At 45.3% G+C, this 21374-nt stretch overlaps 1 protein-coding gene across 2 annotated transcripts in view; it reads right to left on the bottom strand.

Moving 5' to 3' along the window:
- itga2.2 (integrin, alpha 2 (CD49B, alpha 2 subunit of VLA-2 receptor), tandem duplicate 2) overlaps positions 1 to 21374 on the bottom strand; it is a 260388-nt gene that overhangs the window by 194888 nt on the left and 44126 nt on the right. For both annotated transcript variants that reach the window (XM_068032759.1, XM_068032766.1), the window contains exon 2: positions 9615 to 9741. In XM_068032759.1, coding sequence (XP_067888860.1) covers positions 9615 to 9741 — 127 coding nt within the window. The remainder of the gene's footprint in view (positions 1 to 9614; positions 9742 to 21374) is intronic.

Raw genomic sequence — 21374 nt, 5'->3', positions numbered from 1 at the left:
TGGACAAGTCCCCAGGTCCGGATGGGATCTATCCCAGGTTACTGTGGGAAGCGAGAGAGGAAATAGCTGGGGCCTTAACAGATATCTTTGCAGCATCCTTAAACACGGGTGAGGTCCTGGAGGACTGGAGAATTGCTAATGTTGTCCCCTTGTTTAAGAAGGGTAGCAGGGAAAATCCAGGTAATTATAAACCGGTGAGCCTGACGTCAGTGGTAGGGAAGCTGCTGGAGAAGATACTGAGGGATAGGATCTATTCCCATTTGGAAGAAAATGGGCTTATCAGTGATAGGCAACATGGTTTTGTGCAGGGAAGGCCATGTCTTACCAACTTAATAGAATTCTTTGAGGAAGTGACAAAGTTGATTGATGAGGGAAGGGCTGTAGATGTCATATAAATGGACTTCAGTAAGGCGTTTGATAAGGTTCCCCATGGTAGGCTGATGGAGAAAGTGAAGTCGCATGGGGTCCAAGGTGTACTAGCTAGATGGATAAAGAACTGGCTGGGCAACAGGAGACAGAGAGTAGTAGTGGAAGGGAGTTTCTCAAAATGGAGACGTGTGACCAGTGGTGTTCCACAGGGATCCGTGCTGGGACCACTGTTGTTTGTGATATACATAAATGATTTGGAGGAAAGTATAGGTGGTCTGATTAGCAAGTTTGCAGACAACACTAAGATTGGTGGAGTAGCAGATAGTGAAGGGGACTGTCAGAGAATCCAGCAGAATATAGATAGATTGGAGAGTTGGGCAGAGAAATGGCAGATGGAGTTCAATCAGGGCAAATGCGAGGTGATGCATTTTGGAAGATCCAATTCCAGAGTGAACTATACAGTAAATGGAAAAGTCCTGGGGAAAATTGATGTACAGAGAGATTTGGGTGTTCAGGTCCATTGTTCCCTGAAGGTGGCAACGCAGGTCAATAGAGTGGTCAAGAAGGCATACGGCATGCTTTCCTTCATCGGACGGGGTATTGAGTATTAGATTAGAGATACAGCACTGAAACAGGCCCTTCGGCCCACCGAGTCTGTGCCGAACATCAACCACCCATTTATACTAATCCTACACTAATCCCATATTCCTACCAAACATCCACCACCTGTCCCTATATTTCCCTACCACCTACCTATACTAGTGACAATTTATAATGGCCAATTTACCTATCAACCTGCAAGTCTTTTGGCTTGTGGGAGGAAACCGGAGCACCCGGAGAAAACCCACGCAGACACAGGAAGAACTTGCAAACTCCACACAGGCAGTACCCGGAATTGAACCCGGGTCCCTGGAGCTGTGAGGCTGCAGTGCTAACCACTGCGCCACTGTGCCGCCATGAGTACAAGAGTTGGCAGGTCATGTTACAGTTGTATAGGACTTTGGTTCGGCCACATTTGGAATACTGCGTGCAGTTCTGGTCGCCACATTACCAAAAGGATGTAGATGCTTTGGAGAGGGTGCAGAGGAGGTTCACCAGGATGTTGCCTGGTATGGAGGGCGCTAGCTATGAAGAGAGGTTGAGTAGATTAGGATTATTTTCATTAGAAAGACGGAGGTTGAGGGGGGACCTGATTGAGGTGTACAAAATCATGAGAAGTATAGACAGGGTGGATAGCAAAAAGCTTTTTCCCAGAGTGGGGGATTCAATTACTAGGGGTCACGAATTCAAAGTGAGAGGGGAAAAGTTTAGGGGGGATATGCTTGGAAAGTTCTTTACGCAGAGGGTGGTGGGTGCCTGGAACGCGTTGCCAGCGGAGGTGGTAGACGTGGGCAGGATAGCGTCTTTTAAGATGTATCTAGACAGATACATGAATAGGCAGGAAGCAAAGAGATACAGACCCTTAGAAAATAGGCGACATGTTTAGATAGAGGATCTGGATCGGCGCAGGCTGGAAGGGCCGAAGGGCCTGTTCCTGTGCTGTTATTTTCTTTGTTCTTTGTTCTTTGTATTCCCATTAAGGATGGTGGCCTGTCCCCAAGAGCTGCTGGCCCAATCAGGGGGCCAGCAGCTCAGTTGCCTCAGCAGCACCACTGCTAGCAATGGCCACTGCTGGGGCTGCACCTGGAGGATGTCCGTGTGCCCTCAAAGCCAGGTAAGTCGGGTCTGGGGGTTCTGCAGCCTGTCAGGCAGGTCACAAGAAGGGGGAGTGGGTGGGTGGGTCACTGAGGGAAGGCAGCGCTGTTGACGTGGGAGCGACCATTGTTGCGAGGGGGCACCCCTCTGTGGGGCAAAGAGTGCCCAAAAACGAGGACACCACCCCTCTGGAGCCTGCTGGGAGGCCGCCAGGGTTTGTGGTGGTGGGCCCCCCAGCCACAAATAAAATGCCAGGGGAGGTGGGAAGAGGCCCTTAAATGGCCACTTAAGTGGGTCAATTGGGCTCCGTGTCGGCAGGTCATCTGTCAGCTTTCCTGCCATGGGCAAAATGGGCTCCCCGCCCAATGTCTTCCTGTGCCATTTTGCCAGCCTTCTGCCTTCTAGCCTGCCCCCAAAGGGCTGGTAAAATTCATTCTATTGTGATTTGTTTCATTCACTTACAAGACGTGGGTGTCACTGGTAAGTTACCCATTCCCAATTGCCCTCAAGAAGGTGGTGGCGAGCTGTCTTCTTGAAGTCAACTGATTGGCTTGCTGAGCCAATTTAGAGGGCAACCACATTGCCATGGGTCTGGAGTCACATGTAGGCCAGACTGGGTAAGTAAGGACAGCAGATTTCCTTTCCAAAAGGACATTACTAAATGAGGTGGGTTTTAATGACAATCTGGTAGTTTCATGATCACCATTACTAATACTAGCTTTTTATTCCAGATTTATTTAATGAACTAAGTTTAAATTCCCCCAGCTACTGTGGTGGGATTTGAACTTAAGTCACTGTCCAGTAGCAACTATTATGGTACTGTATCCACCTTACAATTAAATCATACCAACAAAATTGATAATTGCACAAATTTGGGCCATATTTTGAATTTGAGGAGAAGGAAGCGGAGACAGAAACTGTGGCACAGAGCCAATGATTTACAACAATACTTGCTTATTTGGGCTGCCATTTGCCATTTGAACAGCCTGAAGTGGTACATATATTTTGGGCGGCACAGTGGCGCAGTGGTTAGCACCGCAGCCTCACAGCCCCAGCGACCCGGGTTCAATTCTGGGTACTGCCTGTGTGGAGTTTGTAAGTTCTCCCTGTGTCTGTGTGGGTTTCCTCCGGGTGCTCCGGTTTCCTCCCACAGCCAAAAGACTTGCAGGTTGATAGGTAAATTGGCCATTATAAATTGCCCCTAGTATAGGTAGGTGGTAGGGGAATATAGGGACAGGTGAAGATGTGTTAGGAATATGGGATTAGTGTTGGATTAGTATAAATGGGTGGTTAATGGTCGGCACAGACTCGATGGGCCGAAGGGCCTGTTTCAGTGCTGTATCTCTAAATCTAAAAATTCTAAATCTATATTATAAATAGCAAAGGCCAAGGAGCAAATACAGAAGCAAACCATGTAAAATTTTTGAATGAAGATCATCAGTCCTGTGGCAATTGTTACAAAAAAAGGCCTGTTATATGTTGTTTTTTATCTGAATTAATTTTGGGAGTAAATTAAATAAACAATAGTTATTCATAGAAAAGAACAAGGTGAGTTTGTTTAGATTCCTAATTTGTTTTATGAAATGCAAAAGGCATTGATTCATTCCAACATATTGGGCCAGAATTTGTTGTCATAATAATAGACAGGTGAAAGGTGGTCACTGTTATTTATATGCAAACGCAAACATATTTTTAAAAACTTAATTTGAAGCCTTGAAATGCCTGAAGCTGGTTTTTACAGTGCCACCTAGGTCGGAAAAATTTGCAGGAGGTCTCTTCGGTAGCAGTGCCACTTAATGAGTAATGGAGAGAAGTAAAGTGATATCAACTTGCATTGAGACAGTGCCTGTGTCAGCTGTGGCTTAGTTGGCAGCAGTCTCACCTCTAATTGTGAGTTCAAGTCCCATTCCAGGGATTGAGCACAAAAACTAGGTTGACACTCCAGTGCAGTACTGAGGGAGTGCTGCACTATTGGAGGTACCATCTTTCAGAGGAGCTGTTAAACCAGGCTCCTTATGGCCTCTTGGGTGGACGTAAAAGGTCCCATTCCATTATTTTGAAGAACAGCAAAGAACAAAGAACAAAGAACAAAGATAATTACAGCACAGGAACAGGCCCTTCGGCCCTCCAAGCCTGCGCCGATCCAGATCCTCTCTCTAAACATGTCGCCTATTTTCTAAGGTTCTGTATCTCTTTTCTTCCTGCCCATTCATGTATCTGTCTAGATACATCTTAAAAGACGCCATCGTGCCCGCATCTACCACCTCCGCTGGCAACGCGTTCCAGGCACCCACCACCCTCTGCGTAAAGAACTTTCCACGCATATCCCCCCTAAACTTTTCCCCTTTCACTTTGAACTCATGTCCTCCAGTAATTGAATCCCCCACTCTGGGAAAAAGCCTCTTGCTATCCACCCTGTCTATACTTCTCATGATTTTGTACACCTCAATCAGGTCCCCCCTCAACCTCCGTCTTTCTAATGAAAATAATCCTAATCTACTCAACCTCTCTTCATAGCTAGCGCCCTCCATACCAGGCAACATCCTGGTGAACCTCCTCTGCACCCTCTCCAAAGCATCCACATCCTTTTGGTAATGTGGCGACCAGAACTGTACGCAGTATTCCAAATGTGGCTGAACCAAAGTCCTATACAACTGTAACATGACCTGCCAACTCTTGTACTCAATACCCCGTCCGATGAAGGAAAGCATGCCGTATGCCTTCCTGACCACTCTATTTACCTGCGTTGCCACCTTCAGGGAACAGTGGACCTGAACACCCAAATCTCTCTGGACATCAATTTTCCCCAGGACTTTTCCATTTACTGTATAGTTCACTCTTGAATTGGATCTTCCAAAATGCATCACCTCGCATTTGCCCTGATTGAACTCCATCTGCCATTTCTCTGCCCAACTCTCCAATCTATCTATATTCTGCTGTATTCTCTGACAGTCCCCTTCACTATCTGCTACTCCACCAATCTTAGTGTCGTCTGCAAACTTGCTAATCAGTCCACCTATACTTTCCTCCAAATCATTAATGTATATCACAAACAACAGTGGTCCCAGCACGGATCCCTGTGGAACACCACTGGTCACACGTCTCCATTTTGAGAAACTCCCTTCTACTGCTACTCTCTGTCTCCTGTTGCCCAGCCAGTTCTTTATCCATCTAGCTAGTACACCTTGGACCCCATGCGCCTTCACTTTCTCCATCAGCCTGCCATGGGGAACCTTATCAAACGCCTTACTGAAGTCCATGTATATGACATCGACAGCCCTTCCCTCATCAATCAACTTTGTCACTTCCTCAAAGAATTCTATTAAGTTGGTAAGACATGACCTTCCCTGCACAAAACCATGTTGCCTATCACTGATAATCCCATTTTCTTCCAAATGGGAATAGATCCTATCCCTCAGTATCTTCTCCAGCAGCTTCCCTACCACTGACGTCAGGCTCACCGGTCTATAATTACCTGGATTATCCCTGCTACCCTTCTTAAACAAGGGGACAACATTAGCAATTCTCCAATCCTCCGGGACCTCACCCGTGTTTAAGGATGCTGCAAAGATATCTGTTAAGGCCCCAGCTATTTCCTCTCTCGCTTCCCTCAGTAACCTGGGATAGATCCCATCCGGACCTGGGGACTTGTCCACCTTAATGCCCTTTAGAATACCCAACACTTCCTCCCTCCTTATGCCGACTTGACCTAGTGTAATCAAACATCTGTCCCTAACCTCAACATCCGTCATGTCCCTCTCCTCGGTGAATACCGATGCAAAGTACTCGTTTAGAATCTCACCCATTTTCTCTGAGTCCAAGCATAACATTCCTCCTTTGTCCTTTAGTGGGCCAATCCTTTCTCTAGTTATCCTCTTTCTCCTTATATATGAATAAAAGGCTTTGTGATTTTCTTTAACCCTGTTTGCTAAAGATATTTCATGACCCCTTTTAGCCCTCTTAGTTCCTCGTTTCAGATTGGTCCTACATTCCCGATATTCTTTCAAAGCTTCGTCTTTCATCAGCCGCCTAGACCTTATGTATGCTTCCTTTTTCCTCTTAGCTAGTCTCACAATTTCACCTGTCATCCATGGTTCCCTAATCTTGCCATTTCTATCCTTCATTTTCACAGGAACATGTCTCTCCTGTACGCTAATCAACCTCTCTTTAAAAGCCTCCCACATATCACATGTGGATTTACCTTCAAACAGCTGCTCCCAATCTTCATTCCCCAGCTCCTGCCGAATTTTGGTATAGTTGGCCTTCCCCCAATTTAGCACTCTTCCTTTCGGACCTCTCTCGTCTTTGTCTATGAGTATTTTAAAGCTTACGGAATTGTGATCACTATTCCCAAAGTAGTCCCCTACTGAAACTTCAACCACCTGGCCGGGCTCATTCCCCAACACCAGGTCCAGTACGGCCCCTTCCCGAGTTGGACTATTTACATACTGCTCTAGAAAACCCTCCTGGATGCTCCTTACAAATTCTGCTCCATCTAGACCTCTAACACTAAGTGAATCCCAGTCAATGTTGGGAAAATTAAAATCTCCTATCACCACCACCCTGTTGCTCCTACATCTTTCCATAATCTGTTTACATATTTGTACCTCTATCTCACGCTCGCTGTTGGGAGGCCTGTAGTACAGCCCCAACATTGTTACCGCACCCTTCCTATTTCTGAGTTCTGTCCATATTGCCTCACTGCTCGAGTCCTCCACAGTGCCCTCCTTCAGCACAGCTGTGATATCCTCTTTGACCAGTAATGCAACTCCTCCACCCCTTTTACCTCCCTCTCTATCCCGCCTGAAGCATCGATATCCTGGGATATTTAGTTGCCAATCATGCCCTTCCCTCAACCAAGTCTCAGTAATAGCAATAACATCATACTCCCAGGTACTAATCCAAGCCCTAAGTTCATCTGCCTTACCTACTACACTTCTTGCATTAAAACAAATGCACCTCAGACCACCAGTCCCTTTATATTCATCATCTGCTCCCTGCCTGCTCTTCCCCTTAGTCACACTGACTTCATTATCTAGTTCCTTGCAGGCTTTTGTTACTACCTCCTTACTGTCAACTGACCTCAATTGGTTCCCATCCCCCTGCCACATTAGTTTAAACCCTCCCCAACAGCGTTAGCAAAAGCACCCCCAAGGACATTGGTTCCAGTCCGGCCCAGGTGTAGACCGTCCAATTTGTAATAGTCCCACCTCCCCCAGAACCGGTCCCAATGTCCCAAAAATCTGAACCCCTCCTTCCTGCACCATCTCTCAAGCCACGCATTCATCCTGACTATTCTTTCATTTTTACTCTGACTATCACGTGGCATTGGTAGCAATCCTGAGATTACTACCTCTGAGGTCCTGCTTTTTAACTTGGCTCCTAACTCCCTAAACTCTGCTTGTAGGACCTCATCCCATTTTTTACCTATATCATTTGTGCCTATGTGCACAATGACAACTGGCTGTTCACCCTCCCCCTTTAGAATGTTCTGCAGCCGATCTGAGACATCCCTGACCCGTGCACCTGGGAGGCAACATACCATTCGGAAGCCTCGTTTTCGACCACAGAACCGCCTATCTACTCCCCTTACAATCGAATCCCCTACGACTATAGCCCTTCCACTCTTTTTCCCGCCCTTCTGAACAGCAGAGCCAGCCACGGTGCCATGGACCTGGCTACTGCTGCCTTCCCCTGGTGAGCCATCTCCCTCAACAGTATCCAAAACGGTATACTTGTTTTGGAGGGAGATGACCGCAGGGGACTCCTGCGCTGCCTTCCTGCTCTTTCTCTGCCTTTTGGTCACCCATTCCCTTTCTCCCTCAGCAATCCTAATCTGCGGTGTGACCAATTCACTGAACGTGCTATCCACGACCTCCTCAGCATCGCGCATGCTCCAAAGTGAGCAGGGGAGTTATTGCCTGTGTTCTGGCCTATATTTATCCCCCAATCAACACTACAAAATTAGATTAGCTGGTTATTATCACATTGATGTTTGGAGGAGCTTGATGTGTGCAAATTGGCTGCTGCACTTCCGACATTAAAAATATGACTATTCTTCAAAGGTACTTCATTGGCTGTAAAGCACTTTGGGACATTCTGAGGTTCTAAATGGTGCTATATAATTGCAAGTTTTGCTTTCTTTCTTTCATGACCTCAGGGTGTCCCAAAGCGCTTTACAGCCAGTGAAGTAATTTTGAAGTGCAGTAACTATTGTAATGCAGGAAAAAGTAAGTAACTTCAATAAAAATGGAGGAAAGCATGAGAGAAAAGCATGAGGGACATATCTTGATGGAGTTGGTGTGTGATAAATGTGATTGACAGAAAATGCACAACAGTTACAAGAAGTAGATGTTACACAGTAGGTGGTGTATGCAGATCTAAGATTTTTAATATATCATAGATTACTTGTTTTGGACCATTTCTGGTTCCACCTCTGTTGTTTTTGGAAATCTGATGATCTAACTTAAGTCATTTCCTTTCCTCTTCCAAAGTGAAGATAGATATGAAGTAACCATTTAATAATTCCATTAATTCTTTGCCCTTGGAGTGTAGCTTCCCAGTATCTTTGTCAAGTCGGCCATGTTTTCTTTTACCATTTGTTCGTTGTGGGTCTACTTCAAAACCTTTTGCCAAAACTTGACTCTGTCCATCTTTCCCCAAGAGGTTGCACATTACTCTGGGTGTGAGCAATGAAGCTAAACTTTCTTTAAAGAAAAGATGGCCAAGAGAACAACAATACTTTCTGTCGCACCTTTAAAGTAATAAAACATCTGAGAGCACTTTACAGGAGCATTATACAATAAAATATACCACCTAGCCACGAAAGGAGATATTAGGTCAGATGACCAAAAATTTGGGCAAAGAGGTAGGTTTTAAGGAGTGTCTTAAAGGAGGAAAGCGAGGTGGAGAGGCCGCAGGTGTAGGGAGGGTAATCCAAAGCTTGGGGCCTAGGCAACTGACGGCACAATGACCAATAGTGGAGTGATTAAAACCAGGGATGCACAAGAGGCCAGAGTTAGAGCAGTGCAGATATTTTGGAGGGTTGTGGGGCTGGAGGAGATTGCAGAGAAAGGGAGGGATTTGAAAACAAGGATGAGAATTTTAATATCAACATGTTGCTTGACCGGGAGCCAGTGTAGGTCAGCGAGCACTGGAGCAATACGGTAACAGGACTTGGTGCGAGTTAAGACATGGTTTTCGACGACCTCAAGTTTACGGAAAGTAGAATGTGGGAGACCAGCCAGGTGTGCACTGAAATAGTCAAGTCTAAAGGTAACGAAGGCATAGAAAATTGCCACTTACGGTTTACATTTCAGTTCCTTATCAACTAGCTATTCTCTTGACAGAATGATAAAAATATTCTGATATCAAATAAACAATGAGGAAGGCTTCTGCTATCTTTACAGTGCCCAAATTGAACACTGGTCTTGTTTTTTTATTTACTTCATCACTCTATAAGATACAGTAAACATAACAACATGATTGAGGGTGAACCGCGCTCTGTTATGATGTTCTCAAAATAAATGTCAGAAAAACTTCTACCTTACCATTGCCCATCAGAGTTTGAGAACTGCTGAACGGAGGTGCCAAACTGAACACCTGGAGGGCCTGACAACATCTTGGCTCCTATCACATCAACATTAAAGGCCTGGGATGGTTGAAGAAAAAGATTGCCTATACAAAGAACAAAAACAGTATCGATTTGTGAATCAGAATGAAGCTAATAATTCAGAATAATTTCTATTATATTAAATCATTCTGCATGTTTTCAAGCCCAGTTGAATAATGATGTTCCACCTGGTTTGTAGGTTATTATTTTAACGTTCAATATTTTTACATTAAAAATGCAAGTGCTGATTAACAATTGCAGTGTTAGAGAATTCTTGCATAAGATATTTCTTTGCCCCAGTAATGGAAGTTTTTACTCTTGGGCAACTGGCCAACAGAGCACGTGGACTAGCTACCCAATCCCTGACACTGAGAAGCCTGATAGGTTTTGAGGGCCGCACTTCATTACTATGCCTTTTGAGAACTGCATGCCCCAAATGAGTGTCCTGCCGCAGCTCACCTCCTACTGTGGGCCAGCACGGTATTGGGTGGCCCGCAGACTGACCTGGCTGGCATGAAGGTAGGTCTAGGGACAGGGGAAGGAGGAGGTGCGTTCATGGAGTAGGGAAGCCTAGGGAGGCGGTAGCGTGGTGGCATTGTCACTGGACTAGTAACCCAGAGACCCAGGGTATTGCTCTGGGGACATGGGTTCAAATCCCACCATAGTAGAAGGTGGAATTTGAATTCAATTAATAAATCTCGAATTAAAAAGCTAGTCTAATGATGGCCATGAAACCATTGCCAATTGTTGTAAAAACCCATCTGGTTCACTAATGCCCTTTAGGGAAGGAAATCTGCGACCTTACCTGGTCTGGCCTACATGTGACTCCAGACCCACACCAATGTGGTAGACTCTTACATGCCCTCTGAAATGGCCCAGCAAGCCACTCAGTTGTATCTAACTGCTACGAAGTCAATAAAAAGAAATGAAACCGGACGGACCACCCAACATCGACCTAGGCACCGGAAACGACAATGGCAATCCCAGCCCTGTCGACCCTGCAAAGTCCTCCTTACTAACATCTGGGTTCTTGTGCCAAAGTTGGGAGAGTTGTCCCAAGACTAGTCAAGCAACAGCCTGAGATAGTCATACTCACAGAATCATACCTTACAGACAATGTCCCAGACACTGCCATCACCATCCCCGGGTATGTCCTGTCCCACCAGCAGAGGTGGCGGCACAGTGGTATACAGTCGGGAGGGAGTTGCCCTGGGAATCCTCAACATCGACTCTGGACCCCATGAAGTCTCATGGCATCAGGTCAAACATGGACAAAGAAACCACCTGCTAATTACCACCTAATGCCCTCCCTCAGCTGATGAATCAGTACTCCTCCATGTTGAACAGCACTTGGAGGAAGCACTGAGGGTGGCAAGGGCACGGAATGTACTATGGATGGGGGACTTCAATGTCCATCACCAAGAGTGGCTCGGTAGCACCACCACTGGCCGAGTCCTAAAGGACATATCTGCTAGACTGGGTATGCGGCAGGTGGTAAGGGAACCGACAAGAGGGGAAAACATACTTGACCTCGTCCTCACCAATCTGCCTGCTGCAGATGCATCTGTCCATGACAGTATTGGTAGAAGTGACCACCACACAGTCCTTGTGGAGACGAAGTCCCGCCTTCACATTGAGGATACCCTCCTTCATGTTGTGTGGCATTACCACCGTGCTAAACGGGATAGATTTCGAACAGATCTAGCAATGCAAAACTTGGCATCCATGAGGCGCTGTGGGCCATCAGCAGCAGCAGAATTACACTCAACCACAATCTGTAACCTCATGGCCTAGTACATCCCCCACTCTACCATTACCATCAAGCCAGGAGACCAATCCTGGTTCAATGAAGAGTGCAGGAGGGCATGCCAGGAGCAGCACCAGGCATACCTCAAAATGAAGTGTCAACCTGGTGAAGCTAAACACAAGACTATCTGCGTGCCAATCTGCGTAGCAGCATGGGATAGACAGAGCTAAGTGATCCCATAACCAAAGGATCAGATCTAAGCTCTGCAGTCCTGCTACATCCAGCCGTGAATGGCGGTGGACAACTAAACAACTAACTGGAGGAGGTGGCTCCACAAATATCCCCATCCTCAATGATGGGAAAGATAAGGCTGAAACATTTGCAACAATCTTCAGCCAGAAGTGGCGAGATGATGATCCATCTCGGTCTCTTCCTGAAGTCTCCAGCATCACAGATGCCAGAATTCAGCCAATTCGATTCACTCCGCGTGATATCAAGGAACGACTGAAGGCACTGGATACTGCAAAGGCTATGGACCTTGACAATATTCCAGCAATAGTACTGAAGACCTCTGCTCCAGAACTTGCTGCGCCCCTAGCCAAGCTGTTCCAGTACAGTTACAACACTGGCATCAACCCTGCAATGTGGAAAATTGCCCAAGTATGTCCTGTACACAAAAATCAGGACAAGTCCAACCTGGCCAATTACCGCCCCATCAGCATACCCTCAATCATCAGTAAAGTGATGGAAGGTGTCATCAACAGTGCCATCAAGTTATTACCTGCTTAGTGACGATCAGTTTGGGTTCCGCCAGGGCCACTCAGCTCCTGACAAAGCATTCAAACATGGACAAAAGAGCTGAACTCAAGAGGTGAGGTGAGAGTGACTGCCCTTGACATCAAGGCAATATATGACCGAGTATGGCATCAAGAAGCCCTAGCAAAACTGAAGTCATTTGGAATCAGGGGGAAAACTCTCCACTGGCTGGAGTCATACCTAGCACAAAGGAAGATGGTTGTGGTTGTTGGAGGTCAATTATCTGAGCCCCAGGACATCACTGCAAGAGTTCCTCAGGGTAGTGTCCTAGGCCCAACCATCTTCAGCTGCTTCATCAATGACCTTCCTTCAATCACAAGGTCAGAAGTGGGAATGTTCGCTGATGATTGCACAATGTTCAGTACCATTCGTGACTCCTCAGATACTGAAGCAGTCTGTGTAGAAATGTAGCAAGACTTGGACAATATCCAGGCTTGGGCTGATAAGTGTCAAGTAACATTCGCGCCACACAAGTGCCAGGCAACGACCATCTCCAACAAGACAGAATCTAACCATCTCCCCTTGACATTCAATGGCATTACCATCACTGAACCCCCCACTATCAATATCCTAGGGGCTACCATTGACCAGAAACTGAACTGGAGAAGCCATATAATTACCGTGGCTACAAGAGCAGGTCAGAGGCTAGGAATCCTGTGGTGAGTAACTCACCTCCTGATTCCCTAAAGCCTGTCCACCATCTACAAGGCACAAGTCAGGAATGTGATGGAATACTCTCCACTTGCCTGGATGGGTGCAGCTCTAACAACACTCAAGAAGCTCGACACCATCCAGGACAAAGCAGCCCGCTTGATTGGCATCCCATCTACAAACATTCACTCCCTCCATCATCGACGCACAGTGGTAGCAGTGTGTACCATCTCCAAGATGCACTGCAGAAACGCACCAAGGCTCCTTAGACAGCACCCAAGACTTCTATCACATAGAAGGACAAGGGCAGCAAATGCAATGGGAACACCACCACTTGCAATTTCCTCTCAAAGCCACACACCATCCTGACTTGGAACTATATGGCCCTTCCTTCACTGTCACTGGGTGAAAATCCTCGAACTCCCTTCCTCACAGCACTGTGGGTGTATCTACCTCACATGGACTGCAGCGGTTCAAGAAGACAGCTCACCACCACCTTCTGAAGGGTAATTTGGGATGGGCAATAAGTGCCAGCCATGCCCACATCCCATGAATGAATTTAAAAAAAGTTATTCTTGTTGAGCCTGGAGAAGCACTGCTGCTCCTACAGGCGCCACAAAACAGGTTTTTATTTAGCTTTTTGTGGCCTCTTCTTTAGCATCACCTGTTACAAATGGGAAGATTTTGCAAGGCACATGCTCCATTCAGTTGTCTGTCAACATTGCACCCGTTTTTTTATATGACATAGCAACCCAATTTACATACAGTTCAAAATCATGAGGAGTCTGGACAGAGTAGATAGGGAAAAATTGTTCCCATTGTTGGAAGGATTGAGAACAAGAGGGCACAGATTTCAGGTAATTGGCAAAAGAAGCAATGGCGACGTGAAGAAAAACTTCTTCACGCAGCGAGTGGTTAAGGTCTGTAAAGTACTGCCCGCAAATGTGGTGGAGGCAGGTTCAATTGAGGCATTCGAGAAGGAATTGGATAGTTATCTGAAAAGGAAGAACATGCAGGGCTATGGGGAGAAGGCGGGGGAGTGACATTAGGTAAATTGCTCTTTCGGAAAGCCAGTACAGACATGAAGGGCCAAATGGCCTCCTTCTGCGCTGTAACAATTCTGTGATTCTTTGTTTCTGCAATAAGGCACTCGCCTGATCTAGGTGGGCTCCTGGGTCACTCAGTGGAAGCCTGAGCAAATATGGTAACAGAGTGAGAACGGGGTGGTGAGTTCACAACAGCTATCTCTCTGATACTCTTTCCATTGCCACTGGGAAGGCAGTTAAATGCAACCCTAAAGTCTTTGAAGGGAAAAAAAATTGGTCTCAAGGAATTTTGATTGAAATTTGGATTTGGAATTATAATTGAAGTACAGACGCAAGTGAAATACATCCATTTTTACACTGAGCTCCAATATCTTGATCTTCTTAGCCAACACAGTGAAACTTCGACTGAAACCCTCTGCTGTTCATCAACACATTTCAGTACCCACATGCATTGACTCAAAGAGTGCAAGTTTCCTGCAATTACAGCAGTTCTGAATGGGTGTATATTTATGTCTAAAATTTTAGGCACACCAGGACCTGGTGTGTTATGGAGAATTTCAAAAGCAATTTTTAAAAATGTCTCCTCATTGCAACCTGCGTTGTATGTTCTAGATCTTCAAATGCATTTTTCTGGCATCAGAATGATTAAATTAAAAATTAAAATGCTTGGACAATTGCATTTTCCGAAATCCGCGTGCCTAGTATGCACAAAGGAATATGGAGTAAGTTCTGTGCTTTTCCCAGGCCTTGATTGTTTATATTGATCTCTGCTCATTATATGCCTATTTTTACATTCCTCAGTACCTTGCTCTATGGCAGCGAGGCCTGGACAACGTATGTCAGCCAAGAGCGACGTCTCAATTCATTCCATCTTCGCTGCCTCCGGAGAATACTTGGCATCAGGTGGCAGGACCGTATCTCCAACACAGAAGTCCTCGAGGCGGCCAACATTCCCAGCTTGTACACACTACTGAGTCAGTGGCGCTTGAGATGGCTTGGCCATGTGAGCCGCATGGAAGATGGCAGGATCCCCAAAGACACATTGTACAGCGAGCTCGCCACTGGTATCAGATCCACCGGCCGTCCATGTCTCCGCTTTAAAGACGATTGCAAACGCGACATGAAATCCTGTGACATTGATCACAAGTCGTGGGAGTCAGTTGCCAGCGTTCGCCAGAGCTGACGAGCAGCCATAAAGACAGGGCTAAAATGTGGCGAGTCGAAGAGACTTAGTAGTTGGCAGGAAAAAAGACAGAGGCGCAAGGGGAGAGCCAACTGTGCAACAGCCCCGACAAACAAATTTCTCTACAGCACCTGTGGAAGAGCCTGTCACTCTAGAATTGGCCTTTATAGCCACTCCAGGCACTGCTTCACAAACCACTGACCACCTCCAGGCGCGTATCTATTGTCTCTCGAGATAAGGAGGCCAAAGAAGAAGACATTCTGGGGTATGCTAATGAGATTCACAGGAAATACTGGTGTAAGTTGCTAGTTAAGATGTTTGAGAAGTGCAATATCCTCTGACAAATCGTATGATTTTTCACCCTATAGCAGAATCTTCTCAGTGTCTCTTCACCAGCACATCAATTTTAATCAGCTGTATGTCTTAAAGTGATCATGTTCTGTCTCCTTCAACCCTGTGAAGGAGTGAAGGAAATTTTCACCTGGTTACTGTCAAAACATGCTCAGCTGTTCCCACCTGCGCTGTCATTCAAGAACTATTTCTAAACAGTACAGATGGGCGGGAAGAAGCTGAATCCATGCCAGCTGTACAACCAAATGTTGCAATAACCGACTGGAAGCCTCTTTCATTCCCAAGAAAGGAAGAAATCCCGCAAGCATTTTTTCCAGGTTAAATCACTTTTCCTAATTATAAGAAACATTCTGGAAAGTAGTTACATAGAATTACATCAAATTATAGCACAGAAACTGTAGTATAAGGATGTAAGAGGTTAATACTGAAGACAGTAAGAGCAACCCCTCCCACTGTAAGAGTGATGATGTGACAGTCACATGGTATAGCTTGAGAAGAGATAGCAGCACAGAGGATGCTAGCTTAGGAGGCTTGTGGAGAGTGTATATAGTAAACGTAAATTATAAAGAGTTGTTAGTTGACTTTATCTGGAGTATAAGACTTTCTCCAGAATGCCCTAGCAATGCTACAAATATGACAGCAACACACAACATGGTGGCAACAGTAAAACAACGGTAAAACAACAGTATAACAGTAGTAAAACGGTGGTGAACTGAAAAATTTAAAAGATAAATATTGGCTCTGTACAGTAAGAAAACTATTTATCTGCGGAAGAGGCTGTGAAGAAGTTAGTAACCGAGATCAAGGTTTCTGGACGGACATTTACGTGAATGGACACCTCACGAATTTTAAACTGAGTTAGGGGCGAGCATCACAGTACTGTCTGACCAAGAGCCAGGGGTGATGAGACATTGCCTACAACCGGGGTGGATATACAGTTGCATGGTCCATGTGGGACACAACTGAGAATAAAAGGCAAACTCCAAGTAACTCTTCAGCATAGAGGGAGACCTTATATGTCTTAGATGATCAAGACTTTTCCTTACTGAGTAGGAACGCATGTTTAGAACTGTAGCTGATTAAAAAGATAGATAAAGTCAACAAGCAAAGGTAAACAATCACTCTCAAGCAGAATACCTGAAGCTTTTTACAAGGCTCAGAAGACTCAAGATGGTGTACAGGATCACACTGAAAAAAGGGACCAGGCCAGTGTGTATCTTCACACTAAGAAGAATACTTCATCCATTGTTGACCAAAGTCCAAGAACAATTGGAAGAGATGACAAGAATGGACATTATTTCTCTGGTAACTCAGCCAATGGAGTGGTGTTCGGCCAACATTCCTGTCCCAAAGCAAAATGGAACTCTGCGTAATTGTGTGAATGTAACGCAGCGCAACAAAGTGGTAGCACATGAGATTCACTCAATGTCCACAGTTGATGACAGTTTAGCAAAATTCTCTAAGAGCAGCCTGTTTATGAAACTCAATGAAAATAGTGGGTTTTGGCATGTACCCCTAGATGAGACCTCAAGATTATTTACCACATTTATAACACCTTTTGGGCAGTTTTGTTTCAATAGGTTACCATTTGGAATAACATCCATACCTTTCAATGGTCTATATTCAACAACTTTGCCACATGGATGGCATCCTGATACATAGACGGTCAGTAGAGGAACACAACCAAAGAGTTTGACAGGTTCTGCAGAGACTTCAAGAAGCAGGACTAACTCTAAACGAGAAGTGTGAATTTTCCAAACTTTGATTCATTTGTTGGGACACAGTGAGCAATGAAGGTATAATGACAGAAGACAAGGGCCATTACAGAATTTCCTTCTCCTACTACCGTTCAACAACTCCAGAGATTTGTGGGAATGGTAAATCAATTAGCAAAGTTTCTACCTCACTTTTCAAGAACAAGCATTCTAGAAAATTAAAGAGATCCTTATTTTTCTCGACGTCTTGGCACACTACAATCCGACATTACATATGACGATAGCAGCAGGTGCCTCCTCAGCTGGGTTGGGCACAGTTCTTTTTCAGGAGCAACCTGTTGGTTCCCACAGACCTATATTCTACGCATCAAGAGCTTTGTCAGAAACCGAGGCATGCTATGCAGTTCTAGAAAAAGAAGTTCTAGCTGTCACATGGGTATGTGAAAAATTTTCAGACGACATCATTGAATTATGTGTTGCCAACGAGAAAGACCAAAAACACTCAATATCTTTGTTATATGAAAAGGAAATTGCAAAAATGCCTCCACGTATATAAAGGTTTCATCTAAGATTGATGATGCATACGTATGAGGCAGTATACGTCCAAGGGAAGTTGCAAGCGTCGGCCGATGCACTATCAAAGGCGATGGTAGGCCATCCCACACTGGAAATTGTGCGTGACATAGAATCATAATCGCAATATACAACACAAAATTGGGAAGCAAGCACACAGAGGTTGCGAGATATACGACAAGCCCAAAAAAGCGATGAAAAATGCATTCGTATAAGGCAGTACTGTACATAAGGGTGGCTACAAGAAAGTCCAGGAGGGAGAACAATGAAGACGTTCCATGAGTACAGGAAATACTTAACCACAATCGATGACTTCTTCGTTTCCAATGACAGAATTCTTAGTCCTAGTTCAATGAGATCCGATATCTTAGATCGTCTACACCAAGGCCATTTGGGTATAACCAAGTGCAGACCGAAAGCACAATCTTCAGTATCGTGGCCTGGAATATCTAAGGACATCGAGAACATGATCCAGAACTGTCAGACATGCGATACAGGGGCCAGAACAACGTGAACCTCTGTTAACTACTCAATTTCCAACTGGCCCTTGGCAAAGGCGAGGTATGGATTTATTCATGTTTTGTGGGAAGACATAGATAATCATCATCAATTACCTTTCAAGGTGGATAGAAGTCTGAAGATTAGATTCTACGACCATCAAAGTAGTTATCAGGAATCTTCAGGCCATCTTTGTGACATATGGGATTCCGGATGAAATATTATCAGACAATAGACCACAGTTCTGGAATGAATGTTTTACTCGTTTTGCATTGAAGATGGACTTTCAGCATCCCACAAGCTCACCGAGGTATCCACAGTCCAAGGGTGAGGCGGAAAAAGGTGCACGAGCCACAAAGTCTTTTCTAAAGAAAAATAAGATCTTACAATCTCCCTCCTAATTTATCGTTCAATGCCATTAATGTGTGAATTATCATCAGCAGAATTACCGATCAGCAGGAAGTTAAGAACACAGCTTACAATGTTGCTTCAGAAATTGATTCCTGGATTGAAGGCTCAAGACTTTGAGAAAGCACGAGATAGGGAAAACTTCTATAGAAGGAGGAGGTGGCTCCACAAATATCCCCATCCTCAATGATGGGGGAGCCCATCACATCAGTGCAAAAGATAAGGCTGAAGCATTTGCAACAATCTTCAGCCAGAAGTGCCGAGTTGATGATCCATCTCGGCCTCCTCCTGAAGTTCCCAGCATCACAGATGCCAGACTTCGGCCAATTCGATTCACTCCGCGTGATATCAAGAAATGACTGAAGGCACTGGATACTGCAAAAGCAATGGGCCCTGACAATATTCCGGCAATAGTACTGAAGACCTCCAGAACTTGCGGCGCCCCTAGCCAAGCTGTTCCAGTACAGCGACAACACTGGCATCTACCCTACAATGTGGAAAATTGCCCAGTTATGTCCTGTACACAAAAAGAAGGACAAGTCCAACCCGGCCAATTACCGCCCCATCAGCCTACTCTCAATCATCAGTAAAGTGATGGAAGGTGTCATCAACAGTGCCATCAAGCGGCACTTGCTTAGCAATAGCCTGCTCAGTGACGCTCAGTTTGGGTTCCGCCAAGGCCACTCAGCTCCTGACCTCATTACAGCCTTGGTTCAAACATGGACAAAAGAGCTGAACACCAGAGGTGAGGTGAATGTGACTGCCCTTGACATCAAGGCAGCATTTGACCGAGTATGGCATTAAGGAGCCCTTGCAAAACTGGAATCAATGGGAATCAGGGGGGAAACCCTCCGCTGGCTGTAGTCATACCTAGAGCAAAAGAAGATGGTTGTGGTTGTTGAAGGTCAATTATCTTAGCTCCAGAACATCACTGCAGGTGTTCCTCAGGGTAGTGTCCTAGGCCCAACCATCTTCAACTGCTTCATCAATGACCTTCCTTCAATCATAAGGTCAGAAGTGGGGATGTTCGCTGATGATTGCACAATGTTCAGCACCATTCGTGACTCCTCAGGTACTGAAGCAGTCCGTGTCGAAATGTAGCAAGACCTGGACAATATCCAGGCTTGGGCTGATAAGTGTCAAGTAACATTAGCGCGACACTAGTGCCAGGCAATGACCATCTCCAACAAGAGAGAATCTAACCATCTCCCCTTGACATTCAACGACATTACCATCGCTGAATCCCCCACTTTCAACATCCTAGGGGCTACCATTGACCAGAAACTGAACTGAAGTAGCCGTATAAATACCGTGGCTACAAGAGCAGGTCAGAGGCTAGGAATCCTGAGGCGTGTAACTCACCTCCTGATTCTCCAAAGCCTGTCCACCGTCTACAAGGCACAAGTCAGGAGTGTGATGGAATACTCTCCACTTGCCTGGATGGGTGCAGCTCCAACAACACTCAAGAAGCTCGACACCATCCAGGACAAAGCAGCCCGCTTGATTGGCACCCCAACTACAAACATTCACTCCCTCCACCACTGACGCATAAATGCATGGGAACACCACCACCTGCAAGTTCCCCTCCAAGCCACACACCACCCTGACTTGGAACTATATCGCTGTTCCTTCACTGACGCTGGGTCAAAATCCTGGAACTCCCTTCCTAACAGCACTGTGGGTATACCTACCCCAAATGGACTGCAGCGGTTCAAGAAGCCAGCTCACCACCACCTGCTCAAGGGCAATTAGGGATGGGCAATAAATGCTGGCCTGGCCAGCGACGCCCACATCCCTGAATGAATATTAAAAAAAAGGAAACTAACCCAGAATTATAATAGAAGCTTACCCAAATTAAACAATGATCAAAGAGTATGAATATATGACCTGGAAAGGAAAGGTACAGTAATCCATAAACATGAAGACAATCATTTCTATTCCCCAAAAACAACAGCCAATAATTCATTTGGAACACCCAGAGGAAGATGAACAAACGCAACCGAACAGAATGCTACACTCAGTAGTAAAGTTCAATCAAGTCAGCAATCCAGACTTAGAAAGAAGACTTCTTGTCGTCCCAGACAGACTACATCCAGATCAGGGAGAGTTGTCAAATCTCCTATCAGACTAAATCTGTGAAGTCAGAGACTTGAGGAGAGAGGGGGTAGTAGATAAGTCATTAATATGTTTGAGAAAATGCCAGATAAAGATATGAGGGGAGATGTAAAATGAGTTTCTTATATTGTCTGATGCAACATTATTTTTGTTCATTCATGGGACGTGGATATTGCTGACTAGCCCAGCATTTATTGCCCATCGCTAATTGCCCTTGAGAAGGTGGTGGTGAGCTGCCTTCTTGAATCGCTGCAGTCCATGTGAAGTAGGTACACCCACAGTACTGTTAGGAAGGGAGTTCCAGGTTTTTGACCTAATGACAGTGAAGGAGCTTTCTGAAGCCCTCTGTTGGACTAGCTGCTTGGATTGAGCAGAGCAGGTATTTTATAGTGCTCTGTGTTTATTTTATTAGCACTTATGCCTGTCTATTTACACAGCAGTTCACTAGACTGTTCAATTTCAATTTTTGGGCGAGAGTTTTTTTGCAGAACAGCTGTTCAATAGGCAGTTCACATGCTTTTGTTAGAGTTTGTTTAGTTCTTCACACTTGAGTGGTTTAGTGGTATTGTTATAGCAGTGGCTGCATGAATGGAAG

Source organism: Heterodontus francisci, chromosome 1 (genome assembly GCF_036365525.1).
Source record: "Heterodontus francisci isolate sHetFra1 chromosome 1, sHetFra1.hap1, whole genome shotgun sequence".
Taxonomy (NCBI): domain Eukaryota; kingdom Metazoa; phylum Chordata; class Chondrichthyes; order Heterodontiformes; family Heterodontidae; genus Heterodontus; species Heterodontus francisci.
The sequence above is the reverse complement of the archived record's forward strand: the minus strand, read 5'-3'. Positions and strand labels throughout refer to the sequence as shown.